The sequence below is a fragment of the Vitis riparia genome, chromosome 11 (genome assembly GCF_004353265.1).
Source record: "Vitis riparia cultivar Riparia Gloire de Montpellier isolate 1030 chromosome 11, EGFV_Vit.rip_1.0, whole genome shotgun sequence".
Classification (NCBI taxonomy): Eukaryota; Viridiplantae; Streptophyta; class Magnoliopsida; order Vitales; family Vitaceae; genus Vitis; species Vitis riparia.
This window is the reverse complement of record NC_048441.1, coordinates 19,306,223-19,327,573: the sequence shown is the minus strand read 5'-3', so window position 1 is coordinate 19,327,573 and position 21,351 is coordinate 19,306,223. Positions and strand designations below refer to the sequence as shown.

Sequence of the window (21,351 nt, the reverse complement as noted above, 5' to 3'; positions counted from 1 at the left end):
TAGTTTGAAACTGGGTTTTCAATTGTACTTCCCGTTCCCTTTTTCTTCCCCAATACAAGAGAAAAAGGGTTAGCATGGAAAATGCTAGAAGATTGAAAATGAGTGTGATACCAAACTCTAAATTTAAATTAAAAGTATAGAAAAAAATTAAATTAAAAAAATGTAAATCGAAAATTGATAAAAAAATCAAAAGGAATAGGAATGACCCTGAACCTGAAATGAAGAAAGAAAACAAAAAAAGGATGTAAGAAGTGGCAAAGCGATGCACGTCTAGGAATCAAAATCTCAGTCTGTTTGAAATTAGCGCAGGCCTGCATTATATAAAAGACAAGAACTCGTCGGCTGTGGCTTTCAGGAATCATCAGAAGTCTATGGGAGTTGGTAACTTCTATTTTATGCCACGTAGAAGATAGAACCCATGTCCACCCACAAAATTAAACTCTTTTATTACTCTCTCTCTACCCATTATTCTTTTGAACATGATTAAATCATTCATTCTTACTCTTGATTGAGATGTAAATTTTATTAAATCATTGATTCCTACTCTTGATTGAGATATGTATTAACATATGATCATGGGAAAATATTTTTTTCTTTTGAATTTCAAATTTAGAGATTGTTTAGTAATCTTAAAAATAGTTTTTTTTGAACTATTATTAATTATTTTTTAGAATCAAAATCAAATGCATAAAACAAAAATTTTCAATTTATTTTTCTTAAAGATATTATAAAAACACTTTACACAAAACATATGATAACATCTTAAATTTATTTTTAAAAAATGATATTCTTAAAATTTTATTTTTAATCTAAAATCATTCCAAAACTGTCTGTTACCAAATAAGTCAGAATAAGAATGGACAATCCATTCTTCTCTCATATCATCAAAATTATGATTTTTTTTTTTTAATAAACTAAAAATTGAGAACCGCACATCAAGGAAGAATGTATACCTCTCATGGCTTAAAGAGCTTGCAGGGAATATTTGTTATTTTAGAGTCAAACTTAATCAGGAGACATAATTATAATTTTGCAATAAGAATGAGAATAGGAATAAGAATAATAATGATAATAGTGATGATGGGAGTATATAATTAGGAGGGAGGCTGAACCGGGATTTGGTGCCAAAATGTGAGTCTTACATCCCAACTGCTACAAGTGAGAGCTGGAAAAATTGTACTCTATTAAGAAAGATTCCTACCCAAACAAACAAACCATTTCTTAATGTGCACCGACGCATTTTACTTCTGCTCCTGCCCGTCATTATCACATATCTTCTATTACCATATTTGCCAAGATTTTAAACATCCTTTACTGCAAAACCATTTTGCAAGTTTACACACATTTGCAAAAACCCATAACATGTTTTCTCTTAAATGATGTTGTTCGGGTTGGGTGCAAATTGCGATATCATCCGAATAATAATTACATTGAAAATGTCATAAAAAATTTAATTTATTTTTATTAGACATTAATTGATTTTCAGATGAGAGGATCAAAGTCTAATTCTGAAATTGATGTCAAACTTAAAGTCATAGGTTTGGGTGATTAAAGGATATTTAATACCATTTTTAAACTTGAGATGAGTCATCCAATGGTAGTGATATAGACATTAATTGGTTTTTCAATGACAAACATAACCTTTAATTTAAAATATTTTTCATAAAAGGAAAATCAAAAAGAAATTTGATAATTTTTTTTAAAACTTATTTTTTTAACTCTAATTTAAAAAATATTAGGAGTTTATATCCTTGAATTTATTTAATATTATTAAGAAAAAAAAATGTAATTGAATTAGAACTTTTGTAGGAGTCTTAGTGGCTAAGGATAGCAGGGGGACAACTGGACAAAGACATCAACCCTTAACCTTAAAGAATGATTGGAAGTCAAAAATTGGCAAAACCAACTGAGAATGCTCCTTGACGCATAATCGTACATCCCCATTGCAGGGGCTTTACTGCCATTTGTACTGCACCTATGTACATCCACATTACTCTCTACAAGGCCATCAATCTCTTTTATTTATTTATTTATTTATTTTATTATTACTATGATAGTTTTGAGTCTTTTGACCACATAGTTGAGACAAAAATTCACCTTATTTTAATATGATCTGCATTGTGTTTTTATTCATAGTTTCTTTGTTCAACTAAAAATATTCAATAATTTAGTTCAATATAGTTTTAAATATTACATTTAAGAGTATTTGAATATAATTTTTTGTTAATCTAATTATACATATTAGAAAAATAAAAAATAAAGATTAAAGATTTGAGTTTCCATCATCTTTCTGATGTTTGTGTAATGTAATAAGATTATTTCATGTTTTATAATCCGTCTAATATGATTTATCTATTTTTAATGAAATAGAAAGTATGATGTGTTTTCTTAAATGTGAATTTCAATTTTTATATTTAATTAAAAAATTATAATTGTTTTTATTTTTAATATATAGCTGTAAAGTATAAATTTTATGGTTTTAATATTTTTATATAACTTAAAGGGGTTAATTTCATTCATCATCCAAGACATCTAGTTAATTTTATTAAATATTTTTTGTATTTTTTATTTTTATTTATCTTTAGTCAAAATAAAGGAAGTGTATGATGAAATTTTAAATTTATTGGCTAAATGCATTGAATCAAATCCTAAGTGGAGGTGAAAGAAATTAACCCTAATTTAAAAAATAAAAACATGGGTGAATTTAACATGAAAATGCTGGTTATGTGCTGGCTTGCTTGCTAACGTCTGGGGTGACCTAAGTGCCAAGGGGTATATGAGTAAAATCATGTAAGACAGACTCTGTAGTGTCCTCCTAGGAGCTGGAAGGGAGCCAAATCTATGGGCATGGGCACCCCACCGGAGTGGAACACACGAACACAACATGAAGGCTGGACAAATAAATATTAAATATAAATTAATGATTGGTTTGGTATGCTTTGTGGCATAAGCCTCACAACTGGGCTTCTCAGATAAAGTGGGTCATTGACCACGTAATTTATTTTGAAAATTTTATAAACCGCGATTTCAACCTAATTTGTCTAAATTTGAGTTTAATATAGAATGTTTTACTGCATGTGGTTTAGTGAAGCAGTGCAATCCAAGAAACTTAAAAGGGAGGGCGGGACTCATGACGTGGGCAGAGAGTTTTGACCTCACCATATAAAAAACATAAACTAGCTGTTGTCCATTAAGAAAGAAAGGAAAGAAGAAAAAAAAAAACAACACAAAACACCACTCTGTTGGCTGCCTCTCTTTTTCTAAATTTCCCGGGAAAGCCAAACGAGAAAAACGTTCCCACAAACAACGACGGCTGTGCCTTCTCCTACTACGTGGGGCGATCCTTGCCGTGGTTTCTGGGGAGAGAAGCAAGGCTCTGGAGCCTTTCTCATAAATCTTTTTCTCTCTCTCTTTCTCAGCGGTGGAAGTAGAGGGAGGGAGAGAGCGTAGCAAGAAATGATGGGTGAGAAAAGATAAAAGAATGAATAGGAGTTGTGTGAATTGTTTAAGTTTCTTGGAATGTTTATGGAGAAGCGTTTTTTAGATCAAAATCTCAACTACTCTAAGCACGACTGGGCGCAAGCGTTGAAATCGTGAGTGGTGATTGGTTGGGAGGCGTTTGTTTTAAGATCGTCCAGTCGAAGCGTGTGAATAAACCAGGCGCCATCTTTGTTGTTTTTGGAGAAAACCCAGAAAAAGAAAAAGGAAATAAAAAAAGTAATAAAGAAAGTGGAAAAAACTGAACCATACTGTAGAGGAGGAGAGAATTCACCTGGAAGATGAGGACGCCGTCGTCTGGAAGCAGTTCCAAGAAGTCGAATTACAGCCGCACGTACGATTTCCCGGAGGAACTGGTGGATTCCGGCGACTATGCCGTCGGGGGAGCAATGCTGCCTATCTTCCTCAACGACCTCAGACCAAACCACCGGCAAGATTTAGTTGAAGTGACATTGGAGCTGGAAGACGACTCCATTGTCCTCTGCAGCGTTACACCGACTGCGACAGCGAACCCTGCCGGAGACGAAGCAGCCACCGGTTTCCTAGGGAGGAGCCTGTCGGCGACTTCGAAACTCTGCCGGAAATTCTCGTGGCTGAGGTCGACATCGTCGCGGGCGTCGTCGGAGGCCGAGGACCCTACAATCTCCGCCCGTGACGCTCGGAAAATCACCGCCAAGCTTCAACGGACGAGATCCAGCGCTCAGCAAGCTCTCAAAGGATTGAGATTCATCAGAAAAACCACGGGAGCATCAGACGCGGACGAGCTCTGGAAGAAGGTAGAGTCAAGGTTCAAGTCTCTGGCCAAGGACGGCTTACTCTCCAGAGAAGACTTCGGCGAATGCATAGGTAAGGTGCAAAAGCAGGCTAAGCAGCTGCAACCCACGGTAGAGCCTCTTATCACCGCCTACAGATGTAGGCATCAGCAGCGGTGATAAGGCGCCAAATTCTTTGAATTAATGCAGCCTCCTGATCATAAATTGATCTGTGATAGCCAAGTAGTACTGTTGTTTATTCATGTTCAGGAATGGTCGACTCCAAGGAGTTCGCAGTTGGGATCTTTGATGCATTGGCCAGAAGGAGACGACAAAAGATGGGAAGGATTACCAAAGAAGAGCTTCGCGACTTCTGGTTACAGATTTCAGACCAAAGCTTCGACGCCCGTCTTCAGATATTCTTCGACATGTATTACGCCCCTTCTCTTCTTCCTCCCAACACAAAAATTATACCTTCATTAATTCATATGTTCTTTTTCAGGGCTGATAGCAACGCTGATGGAAGAATCACCAGGAAGGAAGTGCAGGAGGTAAGATTAATCAATTTGTTTCAAAGCCATTATTCTCTCTGGGCTGGACACGCTTGAATGAAGGCCATGTTTTCTAGCTACAAACTCAATCATTTAATGGCGTCCCTGGAGAATTTAATTCACCATAAATGAACGGCCACCATTTCAATCTTGATATGTCATTAATTTGCTGACAGGCACTCAGCTTCATTAATTTCTTTCTTTACTGTCTGCAGCTCATAATGCTAAGTGCTTCTGCAAACAAGCTGTCCAAGTTGAAAGAACAAGCTGCAGAGTACGCCTCCCTGATAATGGAAGAATTAGACCCTGAAAATCTTGGGTACATCGAGGTAACAATCAAATCTTTAACCCCGTTCATAAAAAAAACAATCAAAATTTTCAATCTTTAAATTGGAGGGAATGCTGCCGGCAAAGAAGGAAATCCAAATTCCAGCAACACATCATTGGATAGTGTCTAATTAATCAATTCACACAAAATTGCACTTTATTCAGCTATGGCAGCTGGAAACGCTCCTTCTACAAAGAGACACCTACATGAACTACAGCAGAGAGCTGAGCACCGCCAGTACTGTAGCATGGAGTCAGAATGTAAGCCCCTTTAGGCCCAAGAACGTGATGCGTAGGGTCAGTTTTACAGTCAGGTGTGTCCTCATAGAGAACTGGCAAAGGACTTGGATCATATTGTTGTGGGTGATGGCGATGGGCGGGCTCTTTGCTTGGAAATTGAACCAATACAGGAACAGGGCAGCATTCCAAGTCATGGGTTATTGCTTGGCCGCTGCCAAAGGGGCGGCCGAGACTCTAAAGCTCAACATGGCCCTCATCCTCTTGCCAGTTTGTCGAAACATGTTGACCTGGCTTCGGTCCACTAGAGCTAGGCTGTTCATTCCCTTCGACGATAACATCAATTTTCACAAGGTAAAAGAGATTTTAAAACGTTTTTGAGGAAAAATTCCTGCATTTTCTGATTTGGTTTTCTTTTCTTTTTGCTCAATTTACACAGATAATTGCATGTGCTATAGCCATTGGAGTCCTGGTACATGCGGGGACCCACCTGGCTTGTGATTTTCCTCGTCTGGTGAACTCATCCCAAGAAAAATTTGATCTTATATCCTCTGATTTCAATCACAAAAAGCCCACTTACAGAGACCTTTTGGGGGGTGTGGATGGAGTGACGGGGATTTCCATGGTGATTTTAATGGCCATCTCGTTCACATTAGCCACACGCCGCTTCCGGAAAAATGTGGTGAGGCTGTCAGCACCCTTCAACCGACTGACTGGCTTTAATGCATTCTGGTATTCTCATCATCTTCTTGGTGTCGTCTACATTTTGTTACTGATCCATGGGACCTTCGTGTTCTTGGTCCACCAGTGGTACGAGAAAACGGTAAGAACTATCAAAGCATTCATGCATGAAATAAATAATCATGTGCTGAGTAGTAGCCAACAGTATTAAACTGGATTAACTGACTTGAGGTTTGATTAGTTTAACTCAATGTTGGTAAAGATACTTTGGGGATTTTGCAGACATGGATGTACATCTCTGTTCCATTCTTGCTTTATGTAGCTGAGCGGAGCCTCAGAACATGTAGATCAGAGCATTATTCTGTTAAAATATTGAAGGTAATTAACTGTCTTATCTATATCAATCTTCTTTTTTTCCCTTTCATTTATTTGTTGAAGTTGGGCATAAATTTGAGTTCAATGCCATTTTGAAAAAGGCATGAAGGTTTTCTTCGCGCAAAGTGTTCTTGAAAACAGTTTTTTGTTTTAGAAAGTAAAAAATAATTTTTTAACTAGAAGACACATTTGACATACTTTTCATAAAAGGCAGTTATTTAGAGACTTCGTTTTAGAAAGGTGTTTACAGCAGAGGATTATGGGCAATAACTAAAAATATGAAAAAGGATAAGAACTTAAATGACCTTAGTTGAAATTAAGTAAAAAAATACTGTTTTTCACATTTAACTTTACAAAGAGAATTTCGTTTTTAAGAATTATTTTTAAAAACTATTTTTTTCCAGAAACCAATTGTTAAGAATTGATTTTGAAATACATAAATTAGTAGAAACAAAAACAAATACAAGGATCTAAATGGATTGAAGAAGATGCAACAACAATCCTAGTTATGGGAAGAACTGCAATGTTGCTCTAGTAGTAGAAGTTTTACCAGACCACCTTGGAATCTACAGGTTTCAGTACTACCAGGAGCTGTCCTCAGCCTAATCATGTCCAAGCCAAATGGATTTAAGTACAAAAGCGGGCAATATATATTTCTACAATGCCCAGCAATCTCGTCATTTGAATGGTGAGTGCCATCCTCCTAGGATTCCAGCGCTTTTTTTTTTTTCTCTATTTTTATGAAATGTCATTGCGCTTCGAGCACTGAACCATTCCTTTCATCTCCAGGCATCCATTCACCATTACTTCTGCCCCAGGAGATGACCACCTCAGTGTTCACATACGGACAGTGGGAGACTGGACCCAAGAACTGAAGAGAGTATTCACTGAGAGTAATAATTCACGGTCTGTGATTGGAAGAGCCAAGTTCAATCAACTTGGGCACATTGATCAGAGAGGGTAATTAACCTCAAAACAACTTTACCCTCTTTAACTTTAGGTTCGGATTACTCTTTTCATCATATATAAGGATATTTACTCAGCATAAAACCTCCATGCAGTCTCCCCAGATTGCTGGTTGATGGTCCCTATGGAGCTCCAGCACAGGACTACCTAAATTACGATGTCTTACTCCTTGTAGGACTGGGAATTGGAGCTACACCTTTTATAAGCATCCTCAGAGATCTTTTGAACAATACAAGAACAGAAGAGCAAACAGTACATTTCATAATCTGGACTGACTCTTTCTGTATTTTTTAAACTGGTTAACACTTCCAATTTATTTCTTATTCATTGATCTTTGTTGTGCTCTGCTGATCTAGGACTCGACCACAGACATCAGCAGATCAGAGGATAGTCTGAATAGTTTTACATCTTCAAACTCAACACTGGGTACACTGGGTGGAAAGAAGAAATCACAGAGGACTACAAGTGCTCATTTCTACTGGGTTACCAGAGAACATGGGTCATTCGACTGGTTTAAAGGAGTAATGAATGAAGTAGCAGAAATGGATCTCAAAGTAATGCCTTGTGAATTATTAATTGTTATCACTATGAAAGGGCTGCCAGTGACCATATTAACCCTCATTCTCCTCAATTTACTCTAAAACAGGGCCAGATTGAGATGCACAATTACCTTACAAGTGTCTATGAAGAGGGTGATGCAAGATCAACCCTGCTCACCATGGTCCAAGCTATCAAGCATGCGAAACATGGTGTCGACATCCTATCAGGCACCCGAGTATGACCTTCCATTACCTCTTCATTCAATGGAAATGGTTTTTAACATTGCTACTGCCTATTTGTTCCTCAAGTAATAATTGAAATGTTAATTTGTTGCAGGTAAGGACACACTTTGCAAGGCCAAATTGGAAGGAAGTGTTCACAAAAATAGCTTCAAAGCATCCAAATGCCACAGTAGGTAATAATTAATATATACAAAATGCAGAACTATTAATTACAGTGACATTAGCATGTGTAACGACTAATGAGTGATATTGTTTATCTACCTGGATCCAAGGTTGAACCGTTAGAGAAACAGGCCCTGGTCTCATTGTTAACCATCATATCACCTGATTAAGAAATTGAATCATGACAAAAACACTGCATATTAGTAGTCGTCCACAAGAATCAGAAGATTTAGATAAAGGCAGATCACCAAACTTGACTTAGTCTATGCTGGCTACAAATCATAAATGAATTGACTTAGCACTTCGTTGTGATAAAATGATTAGTGATCTATTAGAGAGCCAGATTGTTGAGCACATGAACAGTCTTTAAGAAATTAAGAGAAGGTCTAACTAGAGGATGGATTGACAAATTGCAGGGGTGTTCTATTGTGGGATGCCAGTGTTGGCAAAGGATCTAAAGAAGCTATCACAGGAGCTCACTCATAAGACATCAACCCGCTTCGAGTTCCACAAGGAGTATTTCTGAGACAAGACACGACACTGATTAAAATATCAGGTTCTTATTTTTGTAATTATTCAAATGATCCTGAGGAAATATATACACATGTAACTCCATGATAATCACTCAGCAAAGTGTAAATGCAACTTATATACTATTCATATGTGATGGTCAATACAGTAGAGATCTATATAAATTATAGAATAAAAATTTAAAGATTCCCAACCACCATGACATAGTTTGTAACAACCTTTGACAATAGACTTGTAAACATACATCTACCCACGTCTGCCCATCATCTAAAACACCAAACATGCCTTGTGTTGACTTTTCTTACGTGCCTTAAGAATCAATAAACACAGAATCTAACAGATGAATAATTAGAAAGAACAGCTAGTGCAAGAAGAGATTTTCCATGCTCATAAACAAGCAAGAAATACAATCTTTCAAGTACTGAGAGAGGAATTTGTTTCAATTTTGCTCATGCATATCGTACACATATGCCCTATGTCCTTTCCCGTTGTAAAGACCTATTTTCAAGTGAGCAACAGCCATTACCCATCAAAGAGAAAATATGGATTAACTCAACAGTTGTAAGATAACCAAAAGCTATTGCAACTCGACCCAAAGACCATAACAAATGCAAGTGGATAATTGGTACCAATGTGCAAATTGGGTCAGGGAGATGATTCCCCCTCACTTGCATGAATTTTCCATTTCAAAAATCCATTCATAGCAGCAAAATTTTCAATCCCCATCAAGCCAAAGGATACTTTACAAGATTCTATTGATTCACCAATACCTTGAAACAGAACCATTCATGCAGAATGAACAGTATTAAATGTGAGAACAAAAATTTCAATCAATGAGGTGAACCCCATTGCATGTTTGGGTGCCAGGAACTTCTCCATACTGCAAACCACCATCCAAAAATGTTTTACTGATGATTAGTGTATCTCTACTGGCTGCAGCTACAATCATGGAACAATTCCTATCGATAACATCAAGATGATATAGATGATGACAATGCAACTGGCATATAAGAATCGGAGGATCAAGCACATCAGTCATCCTTCAATCTTCTGAGAAGCTTGGAGGCCCAGCGACGAACACGTCTCTTCAGCGTATAACCAACAACAACTCCAGCAACGAAGAAAACTGCACAAAGCTTTGAACACGTCCATAATGATACCGCCTGCCTGCAATTGGACATACAGTAACAGCAGTTCATTTGTAAGTAATAAACACATCGATGGTGAAAACATACTTTTTCTACCATTACCTTCCAAAGATGAAAATAACAAGAATACAAAAGCAGAAGTGGATGGCAATTTAGCAGGAGGCCCCATTTGGTTATTCCTCTCCTCATGAGTGGTAACTCCACTATGAGATTTATTTTAGTACAACCCTGTGGCAATACGTATTACGTAATAGTTTTTCTTAAACATACACAATTTCGTATGACTGATTTTTTTATTTATTTTGTCTGATAGGTTGGCATGGGCTCATTTTCACTAAACACTATAATTTGAAGATCACATTTTTTTCACACTGTTAATTAGGTTCTGCTCAAATAACACAGTTTCTGAAATATCATCTGAAGCTGAATTCTCCTAGCATGTTCGTAATCAGTTTACATGTTCATTTGAATGAACTCAAAATATGCCAACCGATACCATTCCAGCTTCCTAGATGTTTCAAGTAAAAAACATTGAAGCAAACAAATAGCTCTGGAAAGTCATTTCCAATCAAATTTTGAGCATTTCACAATTCCATACCTTCTTAAGGCCCATTGATCAAAGCAAACACATATCAAATAACACTAACACTATGGTTGTCACCACACCCTAACCTCCAATATCAATTCAAAGAAAAAATAAATTAATAAACGCAAAGGTCCCCAGATTGACATCGACAATGCATCCAATACATCCGACATGCAGACATGGAGATTGAAATCATGTCAACACGGCATAGCCCAGTTATTGATGTTGAAAAGAAATCCCAAGAAGGTAGTGTTGCCAATCCAATTTTAGAAAGAGAGAACTTATTTCAGACTGTCAATAAAACATGGAGATGAAATTGCATACAGAACCTCAGTGCAAGAAATCAAAACAACCATAGTGAAGCAGGTTACAATTGATGCATAAAGCCAAGATATGCGTATAAATGAAGATTTGTGAAACAAAAAAAGTAAAGCCATGCCAAAAGCCACAAATAGCAAATGTATATCACCATATTGCACTAAAATCATTTGCAAATAGGAGAATCGAATCAAAGCCAAAACTCCTATCACCAAAGAAACAGCATTATACTGAACAACAGAGTTAAGAGAAACAAAAACATACTGCAGCAATGGTACCCAAGCATGGATATGACTACCAAAACTAAAGGCAATACCAAAGACACATTTTTTTTTGGTAAGTAAGAGAATGTATTAAAAAGTGCTAAAAGCACACAAGAGTACAAAGGCAATACCAAAGACACATAAGTCAAGGGAAAAAGCCACAAAGTCTTTACTCACCCTGTCTCTTAACATTTATGGTGTATTATGATTCATGCAAGACAACATGAAGGGAACATTGTGAAGAACAAACTTGACCCAAAGGTAAAAACCTGAGAGTTGCAACATTCTCAAATTGCTTAATATGAAAAATGAACAGAATATGGCAAAATAGGACAAATGTCATTATAGAAACTCCACACAGGCACCTTCACTATAAATTTAGAATGATCACTGATTAGGAACAGTTGTAACATTGTCAGAATGACTAAAAGTTTTTTTTTTTTTTTTTTTTTGATGAGTAAAAAGAAAGAATATATTAAAAAGCGCTAGCACAAAGGCATGGCAACATACACACAGAGTATACAATATAGGCCATAACTCATAAGGCTAGAAAGAGAGAAGAGGGAAAAGACCTACCCCCTAAAACCACCCAATGCTAAAAGCACTATCCAAATAAAAAATGATCCCAGAAGCCTAGCAAAGATCCCCATAAACCCCCAGAATTCCAACCCCCTCAACCCAGCTGGAAACCAAGAAATCAACCTCGTACAGAAGGAGACACTGAGACCCCACTGCCTCTTCCCCTGGCTGAGATAGCCAAGCGATTAAAATTGACCAGGCAATCAAGTTCACAGAGATCTCTCACCAAACAAGTAACCAACAACGATTTCTTCTTTCCCCCTACGACCTTAACCCCATGACCTTTTCTTGACTCCCATTTTCTCATAAGGGATTTGCTTCTCAGACCCCTCCACTGCACAAAAATCTACTGAACATAACAAACTTTTCGGAGAGGCTAAAAGAGTCAGGGTTCTCCTCATCTGAAACGCTACACGTCTCCAAAGATTTAACGGCCTCCAACTCTGCAGTCCTGGCATCCAAATCCTTTCCCAAAGAATCTGCTGTTGCACTTGCCGCAAGATCCACCAACCTCCCATCTTGGAGCAGCATTCTTAGCGGCTGAAGCCCCAAACCTGGAGACCCTGAGGAAGGCCCCACTCTTGCAGTACTCGCTGCGCCAAGAATGACTAAAAGGTTACAACCATCTTAAACATTTATTCATGAACACCCCAAGAAAAAAACTACTCTCCCTGGACTCTTGTGCCATTTCCATCAGTTGCCAACTCTTGCAGCATTATTTTCAGACACCCACCTATTTCCTCTGCAGTTAAAAAAGAAAATAACAAACAGAGAACGAACTCTCTTGCCACACCATAAAAACAAGACAAGAATTTCATGTAGTAGAAGCCAATTTGCATAAGAAATTGTTAGTTGAGTTGAGCTATATATGTTAAAAACTATAGCAGCCAAGTCGAATTCCACCTATTAAACTAAATCCCTTCCTCCCTCTAAAATTCTGTGCCAAGAATTATACACTATGATCACTCGACAGAAAGAATTAAAATGCAAGAAGTGAAAGCAAGTCACTTTCTCGAGAAAACAATGAAAAGATTGCACTTAGCATTGCTCATAATCGGCAACTTGCAAGTTACATCTACAAGACTACAAGAAGTATCCGGACTCAAAACATTAAAGATCACGGTTTCAAACACAAGAATCTCAAAAACAGTATCAAATTTTCGTCGAGAACTCAAGAATCCCAAAATGTAACAGTAGAAACATTATAAGAAGAGAAAAGAGAGGTACAAGGAAGTACCTGGGAGCTCTGGTAACCAAAACCCCAGACTGTTCAGAAGACAAAGCAGAAACTCCTCCTCCACTCTCAGATAAAGATCTGGAGGCGGATTGATAGTCTCTGGAAGCCTTACGAAGCAGTTGCTGCAATCCGTCCATTATCCAAAGCTTCAGACACAATCCACAGAAGAAATTCAAAGCCTCAATGCTTCAACAACCCCCTTCACCTTCGTTGAACGGCGAAGACGGTAGTGATGGGTCAGGAAAAGCTAGGGTTTTCTGCTAAGCGAGAATTACAAAGAAAAGAAAAGAAATGAATTAATGATTTCAGATTTTTATCTAAATTACATATACCTCCCCTCCCCTCCCCAAGGGTTTTTAAAATATGTATTTTTTTAGAAACAATAATAGGCTATTCAAATTTCAAAATGAGTTATAATCGTTTTATTTTTAGATGTATTGAATTTGTCTTATGGCAGAGACAGATTAAGATGTATTAATGTTGTATGTCCAAACAAAGAATTCTTGTTTTTTCATGTGACAAGCATGTATCTCTCCTAAAGTAACTCCAACTTTATACATCTACACTAGTTAAAATTACCCAATATTTTTCAATCCACCATAATTTGGTTGATAAATAACATATCTTTCATGAAATGGGATCAAGAAGAGGGACTTTTCTCAATAGTACAGTAATTTAAAAAAGTTATGCTTAAATTATTGTAATAGGAGAAGTTATTACAAATATATGGTAATTTTTGCCACATAGGAAAGAGGAGAGAGGGTGAACGGATAAATTTTTTTTAAAACCAAAATCATCTTTTCAAATTTCAAAAGACAATTTTAAAAAAAATTCAAAAGAGAAATCGTCTCTTCAAGAGACGAGTTCCATGAAGAGACGAGTTTCCTTGAGGAATTTTTTTTTTTTTTTAATAATTTGGGAATTTTTTTTAAATATATATATATATATATCTATATATATATATATTTCATAGAACTTGTCTCTTCAAGAGAGGAGTTCCCTTGAGAAATTTTTTTTTTTTTAATAATTTGGGAATTTTTTTTTAAATATATATATATATATATATTTCATAGAACTTGTCTCTTCAAGAGAGGAGTTCTCTTGAGGAATTTTCTTTTTTATTTTTAATTTGGGAATTTTTTTAAAAAAATATATATTTTTTTTTCCCATGGGAATTCCTTGAGGAATTTTTTTTTTTTTAATAATTTAGGAATTTTTTTTTAAATATATATATATATTTTTCATGGAACTCGTCTCTTGAGGGTTTTTTTATTATTATTTCTTATAAATGGGGAATTTTTTTTAAAAAATATATATATATTTTTTTTCATGGAACTCATCTCTTGAAGAGACAATTTTCCTTTTGAATTTTTTTTTAAAATCGTCTTTTAAAATTTGAAAAGATGATTTTGGTTTAAAAAAAAAAATTATCCATTCACCCTCTCTCCTAGGTGGCAAAAACTACTATATATTTATAATAACTTCTTCTATTATAATAATTTAAGCATAATTTTTTTAAATTAAAAGTCCTCAAGAAGAGCATCTATTTGGAAATTTGCATTATTGTATGGACTATATGGTGGTGGGCCATGCCGTCATGGCCCATGGGTGAGACTTGATAAAAGAGAGTAATGGTCCTGAGGTCCACCATGAAACACCAGGAGCGGTTAAACCCCGTACTAGGCGATAGGAGAATGAGGTCAGCATTCCGCCACGCCAAAAAGGCAATCTCATTCTATCTATCCCCATCTCCCCCTCCAAACCCCCCGCTAAGCTTCCACTCCAAACACTGCCCAAGCAACCATTTTTTTACAGGTACTTTACCTTCCTCACTCTTAATGGCTTCCCTCTTCCTCCCCAAGCATTCTCTTCCCTCTCTCCTCTCCACTCAAATTCCCAAAACCCCATCTCTCCACTCCCTTCCACTTGTCTCCAAATCATCACATTCTCAATTTTATGGTCTCACCTTCTCTTCTTCGCCCTCTCTTCCACTTCCTTCTTCTTCTTCTTCTTCCTCTCCAAAGAAGGCTTCCATTTTTGCTAAGGTACATTGCTTAAACTTGAAGATCTTTAGGATTTATAACTAGCTAACATTTTATGTGGGTGTGGTGATGTATAGTTGGTTGTGTTTTTTCTTTGGTGTTTTCTCTTAATTTCAGGTTTCCAAAGGCCAAGTGCCCCCACCCTTCACTTTGAAAGACCAGGATGGGAAGACCGTGAGCCTCTCCAAGTTCAAAGGGAAGCCTGTGGTGGTCTATTTCTACCCTGCTGATGAAACTCCAGGATGCACCAAACAGGTATCACATACTTTATTGTCAAAACAAGTGGGGAGGACAAGCCAATGAGGATTTCCTTTTTTAAGGAAAAAGAAATTAAACTTCAATTCAAACATACTCTGAAAAAACAGCATGACAATTATGCAAATATAATGACTAAAATGTCCCACCTGCCATAATTGGTCCAACAATTGGGACTAATTCATGGGAAGAGTGTTTGACCTTCTTCTGGAGTGCCTTAACATCAAGAAGTTAGGGCAGGTACTCAACTGTAGACCTAGACTGGATTTAATTGGTGAAAGTCATGGCCGTTTTGGGAAGACAATTTTACTGGATGGGAAAAAGAAATTTAGATTTAAGAAGAGATTTTTAGTACAAATTTACTATCACAATTGTGTTTATGTGTTAAACAGAGTGTGAATTAGTTCAAATCCATTGCTACTTCAGCCAATGGATGCTTGATATGATGGACTATCCCTTCCATAAGAATTTATCCTTGTAGGGTGGATAGTAACTAGCTTTCAAGTTTGGGGATGGGTCACCTAAATGAAGGTGCTCGAATAAAAGTTTTGACCCTATCCTCATTGGACACTAATTGGTTTTTATGTGAAATGGTTAAAACCCAATCCAAGAATTGGTATTAGAACCAAGTATCATGGGTTTCAGGGAAGGGAAAACTAACAATTGATGTGGCCTTGGCAGGCATGTGCTTTCAGGGACTCTTATGAGAAATTCAAGAAAGCAGGAGCTGAGGTTGTGGGCATTAGTGGTGATGACCCATCATCACACAAGGTAATACAAAAATAATTGGTCTTGAATCGATGTTTCCTCGTTCTCTCAAGGGAAAAATTCCCATAGTTTTCAGTAGTTTCGGAGTTAACTGGTAGCTGTGGCCAAAAATGCTTGTAGTTAACTAGTGTTTGTAAATGAATTAATGTAGGCATTTGCAAAGAAATACAGACTTCCATTCACATTGCTGAGCGATGACGGAAACAAGGTGAGGAAAGATTGGGGAGTGCCGGCAGATCTGTTTGGAACATTGCCCGGGAGACAAACTTATGTTCTTGACAAGAAGGGAGTGGTTCAGCTCATCTACAATAATCAGTTCCAACCCGAAAAGCATATCGATGAGACCTTGAAACTACTTCAAACCCTTTGAGCCTTTCTTATTGTAGCTTCTCTCCTTCCTTCATTTCTGATCATTTTTTCATTTTTATCCCTCCCCACCATGAGATTTGTCCTCTTGAAGTTAATCTATATATAACTCTCTATTGAACTTGTACTCTGTCTCACAAGTAAATGAAACTAAATAAAACTTTCATTATATGGAATGAAAACCCAGTAATCTGCTTGACAATTGCCTTCTAGTCATTGTGGCTCTGAGGTTGATTTGCTAGCATGGCCAACTCACTTCAAGGCAGCAAAACCCGAGAGAACAAACCACACTGTAAGTCTTGTGTTATTATCAATTCTTTCTATTGCAAGACCATAAATTTTCTCTATTATTTAGAATGGAATAATACTATTTTATATGGAGGCTTATACATAGGTCAAGGCCTCCTAGATACATGTATGAATCCAATGATACATATCTACTAGCATTCTCCTAACAGAGTTCTTATTTATATGAATGAAATTATCAACGCATAACAAATATCATATGTAAACAAGTTAAAAGATAGGTGTCAATGTGCTTGCTAGAGATTCATTTTTCCTCCCCGTAGTCTTCACTGTTATAAGGACTAAATGCTTCTGATAACCAGCTTTTCTTCCTCCATGATGTCCATCCCATCTCTTCACAAATTTCATCACTGTGGTTGATACTGTAAGTGGAAATGCATCCCCTCTTGTAGAATCTGGTGGTCTTCTTCATAACTTCAGTTTCATTGTTCGTTTTCTCTATCATCTTCTCCACACTGGGGAGCTTAAAGCGATCGTCCACAAGCCGTGCCAGCCATTTGGAGCGTAGCTCTGCTGTGTGCAGGTTTGCCACGCTCTCAACATAACCCACAAAAGCCATGTTGGGAATCAAAGGATGTATGGTGCTCCTGCCATTGAAAGAAAGTTGATGAGCATCAGTCACCGTAAAATCTTCCCTTCATGTATATATATAAAACTTGTATATTCTGCTTGAAGGTTGAAGATTTACCTGTATAAGGGCATAACACCAGAAGGAGATTCTATTACACTACGGAAAGGCTCAGGCAATATATCTTTGAGCTTTTTCTTTCCATCAAAACCAGTTGCCAGAACTACAACATCAGCCTCCAACTTGGTGTCGTCCTCAAACTGAATTCCTCCATTCCAAAACCACCATTTTGAGGCTCTCTTAAACTTGATGTTTCCCTTATCAGCCTCCGAGAAGAAATTATCTGGAAGGATAGCCATTTGACAGGATGCATAGTCTTCCTCAAATGGGTGATCCGGTTTCAGTCCATACTTCCGCAGTGGAAGCTTCCACGCCAGATAGGACTCGATGAACTTGGAAATTGCTTGCCTCTGCAAATAATCATAGAATAATCAACTATTAATTAGCTAATATTTATAAAAAATCAGCGGGTAATTTACCCCATGAGTGGTTCAAAGTCTTACCATTGGAGATAAAAGGTGGCAAAAGAGACTCCTGAGCATGCCTTGATCAGGCCTTTCATGGAAGAACTGAGAAAACCTTGTTGAATAGAACCAGGAAAATGGCAGACCCCAAACCCAGTAATGAGGAACGGTCCAATGCAAAGTCCTTATCACCATGGTGCACGGCTGCCCTTCTGGCCCTTTAACAGATCAAATCCAACCATACAAGTCAGTACACGGATCCTCCTTCCAATGAAAATTCTCCCCAAGAAAACTATAATATAAAAAATGAGCTTTTTAACCAACCCAGGAAAAATTGTCAGCATTTGAATTCAACCATCATAAAAGGGTTGAATTGAATTCATGTCTGCTCAAATTTTGGAATAAGATGTGGAAAATTACAAACCCGACAGCGGCTTTATTCCCTGTGGGTGTCGGTGGTATGTGGTAAGTGGTAAGGAAGTTTCTGTTTTCTGCCTTCCAAATTCTCGTCTAACGTTGGAAGAGAATACTGGAATTCCACCTCGTGGTATTTAAAAAACAACGAAAACTTCCAGAGTCAGCAAGTCAAAAGAAAGAAATAGACTTGATGGTCCGCTTGACACTTTGGGCACGCCATGCATAATATATACTTTTATTCCCTTTCTTGTCTCTTGTAACCAAACCAAAACCATGCAAATTCACCTCTTTTTACGTAGAACTACTGAGACAGTCAATGACGAGCTCCATATTTGCTTTTATCGAATATAAGATAAATACATAAGAGATAAAATAATATATTTTATTTTTTGATTTATTATATATAATCTTTAATAGATTAAAAGATGAGATAATATACCTTATTGCTATAGTATTTTATGGGATGTTTTTATTTCTTATTATAAATAATATCTTAAAATATATACATCTCATCTTATTTGGATATCAGGAAATTAAATGATAATCCGTAATTTTTATTACCTTGATTTGCCTCTGCGCATTCAGCAGCTACATCAATGGCGGATTTCTTGTAGCCAACCACTGCAACCCTCTTTCCTTTGAGAAGATTAGTAACCCCTTCTTGGTCAAGTTTGGAGTAATCAAGAGAATGCAGGACCTGGCCTTGGAATATTTCAGGACCTTTATTGCGTGGAAAAGCTGGCATTTTGGGTATGTCACCGTACTTGCCGATGCACACTATCACAAACTCGAAGGAATACCACTGAAATGGGTTGAAAAAACAAAACAAAAATCAGAATAAAAAATAAAAAAACATACAGACAAGCTTTTGACAAAAAAATATTTATGAGAATTTTTTTTAAAAAAATAAGTTATTTAGAATAAATTATAGTCTTAGTTATTTTTGTAAACCACCCTGAGTAACAATCGAAATTTTCTAAAAACAATTGAAATCTATTTTTACTAATTATTTTCAAAAAATGCTTTTTGTGAAATATTTTGGAAAACTTGACAACCATACCTCCACCTTTTTTATATTAGAAAAAAATATGTACAATCTATTTCTAATCGGCTTACATGCAAAATTACATGCATGCATGCTTACATGTATATGTCAATATTAACCTTTAACCTAGATTATTGCTTTTGCTTAAGAAAAAACTGAGTAGGGTTTTAATTCTAAAATTCTTCACAAACTTGCAAAACTTCAATGAGTTAGTATAAAAAATCAAAAGGTAGGTCGAAAATTGTCTGCATATTCTTTCCTTTCCAATTCGTCAAGAAAATTGAGCTGCCCAGGGAAAAGGAAAGGAAAAGGAAGAAGATCAAAAAAGCCCGGGTCCTGTGATTAAGTTTTCTTTCCAGGAAGCCAAACAGAAGTTGACTAGCGATGTATATTAGATTGATTACGCTATAGAAATCGAGGAAAAAAAATGAAAAAACCTTCATTTGAACACGAAAGCAAAGGAAAATAGGAAAAATGACCTGCACATCCTGGGATTGGTTGGTCTGGACAGCAACCTCCCAAACCGGCCGCCCGGCCAACAAACTCCCATACTCCCCTGGTCTGCCGTCAGCATCAGTGGCGTCCCGGTCCCCAACGAACCGGAGCTCCACCACCTTTGAATTAAACCTTACGAACTTGAGCAAATCGAAGTAGGTAGCATAAGAATGCAAGTAATCCAGTATCTGAGTATGAGAAGGAAAGCTGGAGTTATCTCTCTCGGGCCAGGGATAATCCGAAAACTCATAATCACAACGAAGGCTCTGAAGCTTGGTAGAATTATAAGAACAGTGCTTCCAAACTCCTCCAATGGAGTCGGTAGCCTCAAAAACAACTGGGTTGTAAGAGGAAAGCTGTTTGGCAGCAGCTATACCGCTGATACCACCTCCAATAATCCCAATTCTAGAGGAAATGACATGGTTTTGCTGGCCAGCCATTGAGAGAGTAAATCAAAAATCTGATATTAACCGGCTAGCTCTGAGAGAGAGAGAGAGAGAGAAAGAGAGAGAGAGAGAGATTAATTGAGTTTGGTGATCAATATAGCTGCATGATGCCTAGTATTTATAGAGAGATTTTCATGCGAGGGCATGCTAGCCAGGAGCACGTGATATGGACTTGAGGGAAGAGAGAGAGAGAGGTTGGAGTTGTGAAAGTGGAGACCATTTCTCCCTGGGCTAATTATTTTATTCGAGATACTCGCATGTGAAATTGGTCAGTCATGTGGGGGAACTTTCCTCCACATGCTGCCTTTCTTCTGCTTGAAGAAGGTGGTTGTTGAATTTCTCTGTCCCTTCAAACCCCTAATTTATTGATTTATATTAAACCGATTTTTAACTCATAATTCTTTAATCATACATGCCCACATCACCCTTAGAGCTCAACAGTGTTGCTTAGTTTACTTTGTTTTTTCTGATCCAAATATCATAATAATAATGATTATAATAGCTTATGATTAAGTCAAACTTTTAACTAATGAATAAGATTAATGATACATGTCTATTTATTTTACGCGCCAAATGTTTAAAAATTATTCTCAATAAACACCTAAATTACCCCAATATGGTTGTTTTTCAAATTTAGAATAATATTAATAAAAGAGTTTATCATGAATAAATTATGTCAATCAAAAGTCTAATATAGTTGGCGAGTTAAATTCTATCTATCATGAGCTCAATATGATTGACTATTTTGAGTTTTGATATTCCTTTGTTACATTTTGTCATCAAAATATGACATTGGGAAACTCAATCCTTTCTTTCGAAACAAAAATGAAAAACGCGTAGTTAGTTTTAATTCGGAAGCAACTGAGTGAGGCAGAACCCATTTTAAATATTTGGTTGGTGAGGCATAATTAAATATAAGATCATGTATTTCCAACTGTAGAGAAGTTGTTCAGTGGGGATGAAGATCCATGCATCGTTTTTCAAATTTTGACCAATAATTAAAAATCATTTCCCAAGTCCATAGAGGTCACTCGTACATACACAACCATTCTGTATTAAAATGGCAAGAAACAAAATACCAAACTAAAATCTCAGTATCTGAATCTGGGTTAGTTTGGTTTGGTTT

At 36.8% G+C, this 21,351-nt stretch overlaps 4 protein-coding genes and 1 long non-coding RNA gene across 8 annotated transcripts; 2 read left to right on the top strand and 3 right to left on the bottom strand.

Moving 5' to 3' along the window:
- Positions 1-3,136: 3,136 nt before the first annotated feature.
- On the bottom strand, positions 3,137-3,856 carry LOC117925276. The gene is made up of 2 exons (XR_004652969.1): positions 3,773-3,856; positions 3,137-3,667 (listed from the first exon to the last, which is right to left on the bottom strand). It is a non-coding gene; the product is annotated as an uncharacterized LOC117925276 (long non-coding RNA).
- Positions 3,666-9,061, top strand: LOC117925274 (respiratory burst oxidase homolog protein E). 2 transcript variants are annotated; one of them, XM_034844246.1, is made up of 14 exons: positions 3,666-4,344; positions 4,521-4,680; positions 4,753-4,801; positions 5,017-5,130; positions 5,294-5,719; positions 5,805-6,188; positions 6,329-6,424; positions 6,994-7,109; positions 7,211-7,381; positions 7,483-7,639; positions 7,744-7,941; positions 8,034-8,162; positions 8,264-8,338; positions 8,748-9,061. In XM_034844246.1, exons 1-14 carry the CDS (start codon positions 3,780-3,782, stop codon positions 8,787-8,789), a joined length of 2,682 nt encoding a protein of 893 aa, XP_034700137.1. In that variant the 5' UTR covers positions 3,666-3,779; the 3' UTR covers positions 8,790-9,061. The 2 variants fall into 2 exon arrangements, with proteins under 2 accessions (XP_034700137.1, XP_034700136.1); XM_034844245.1 differs by having other exon boundaries at positions 8,264-8,342.
- Positions 8,280-13,322, bottom strand: LOC117925275. 3 transcript variants are annotated; one of them, XR_004652968.1, is made up of 3 exons: positions 12,994-13,295; positions 9,633-10,029; positions 8,280-8,493 (listed from the first exon to the last, which is right to left on the bottom strand). XR_004652968.1 is itself a non-coding variant. In XM_034844248.1 (2 exons), the coding sequence occupies exons 1-2, from the start codon at positions 13,128-13,130 to the stop codon at positions 9,894-9,896; spliced, it is 273 nt and encodes a 90-aa protein (XP_034700139.1). In that variant the 5' UTR covers positions 13,131-13,295; the 3' UTR covers positions 9,497-9,893. The 3 variants fall into 3 exon arrangements, 2 of the variants coding, with proteins under 2 accessions (XP_034700139.1, XP_034700138.1); XM_034844248.1 differs by lacking the exon at positions 8,280-8,493 and having other exon boundaries at positions 9,497-10,029; XM_034844247.1 differs by lacking the exons at positions 8,280-8,493; positions 9,633-10,029 and adding an exon at positions 11,241-12,349 and having other exon boundaries at positions 12,994-13,322.
- Positions 13,323-14,736: 1,414 nt separating this feature from the next.
- LOC117924578 (peroxiredoxin Q, chloroplastic) lies at positions 14,737-16,626 on the top strand. The gene is made up of 4 exons (XM_034843237.1): positions 14,737-15,038; positions 15,153-15,290; positions 15,972-16,061; positions 16,210-16,626. Exons 1-4 carry the CDS (start codon positions 14,832-14,834, stop codon positions 16,426-16,428), a joined length of 654 nt encoding a protein of 217 aa, XP_034699128.1. The 5' UTR covers positions 14,737-14,831; the 3' UTR covers positions 16,429-16,626.
- Positions 16,627-16,741: 115 nt separating this feature from the next.
- Positions 16,742-20,247, bottom strand: LOC117924577 (probable flavin-containing monooxygenase 1). The gene is made up of 5 exons (XM_034843236.1): positions 19,764-20,247; positions 18,801-19,041; positions 17,862-18,040; positions 17,419-17,768; positions 16,742-17,317 (listed from the first exon to the last, which is right to left on the bottom strand). The coding sequence occupies exons 1-5, from the start codon at positions 20,217-20,219 to the stop codon at positions 16,975-16,977; spliced, it is 1,569 nt and encodes a 522-aa protein (XP_034699127.1). The 5' UTR covers positions 20,220-20,247; the 3' UTR covers positions 16,742-16,974.
- Positions 20,248-21,351: the final 1,104 nt, after the last annotated feature.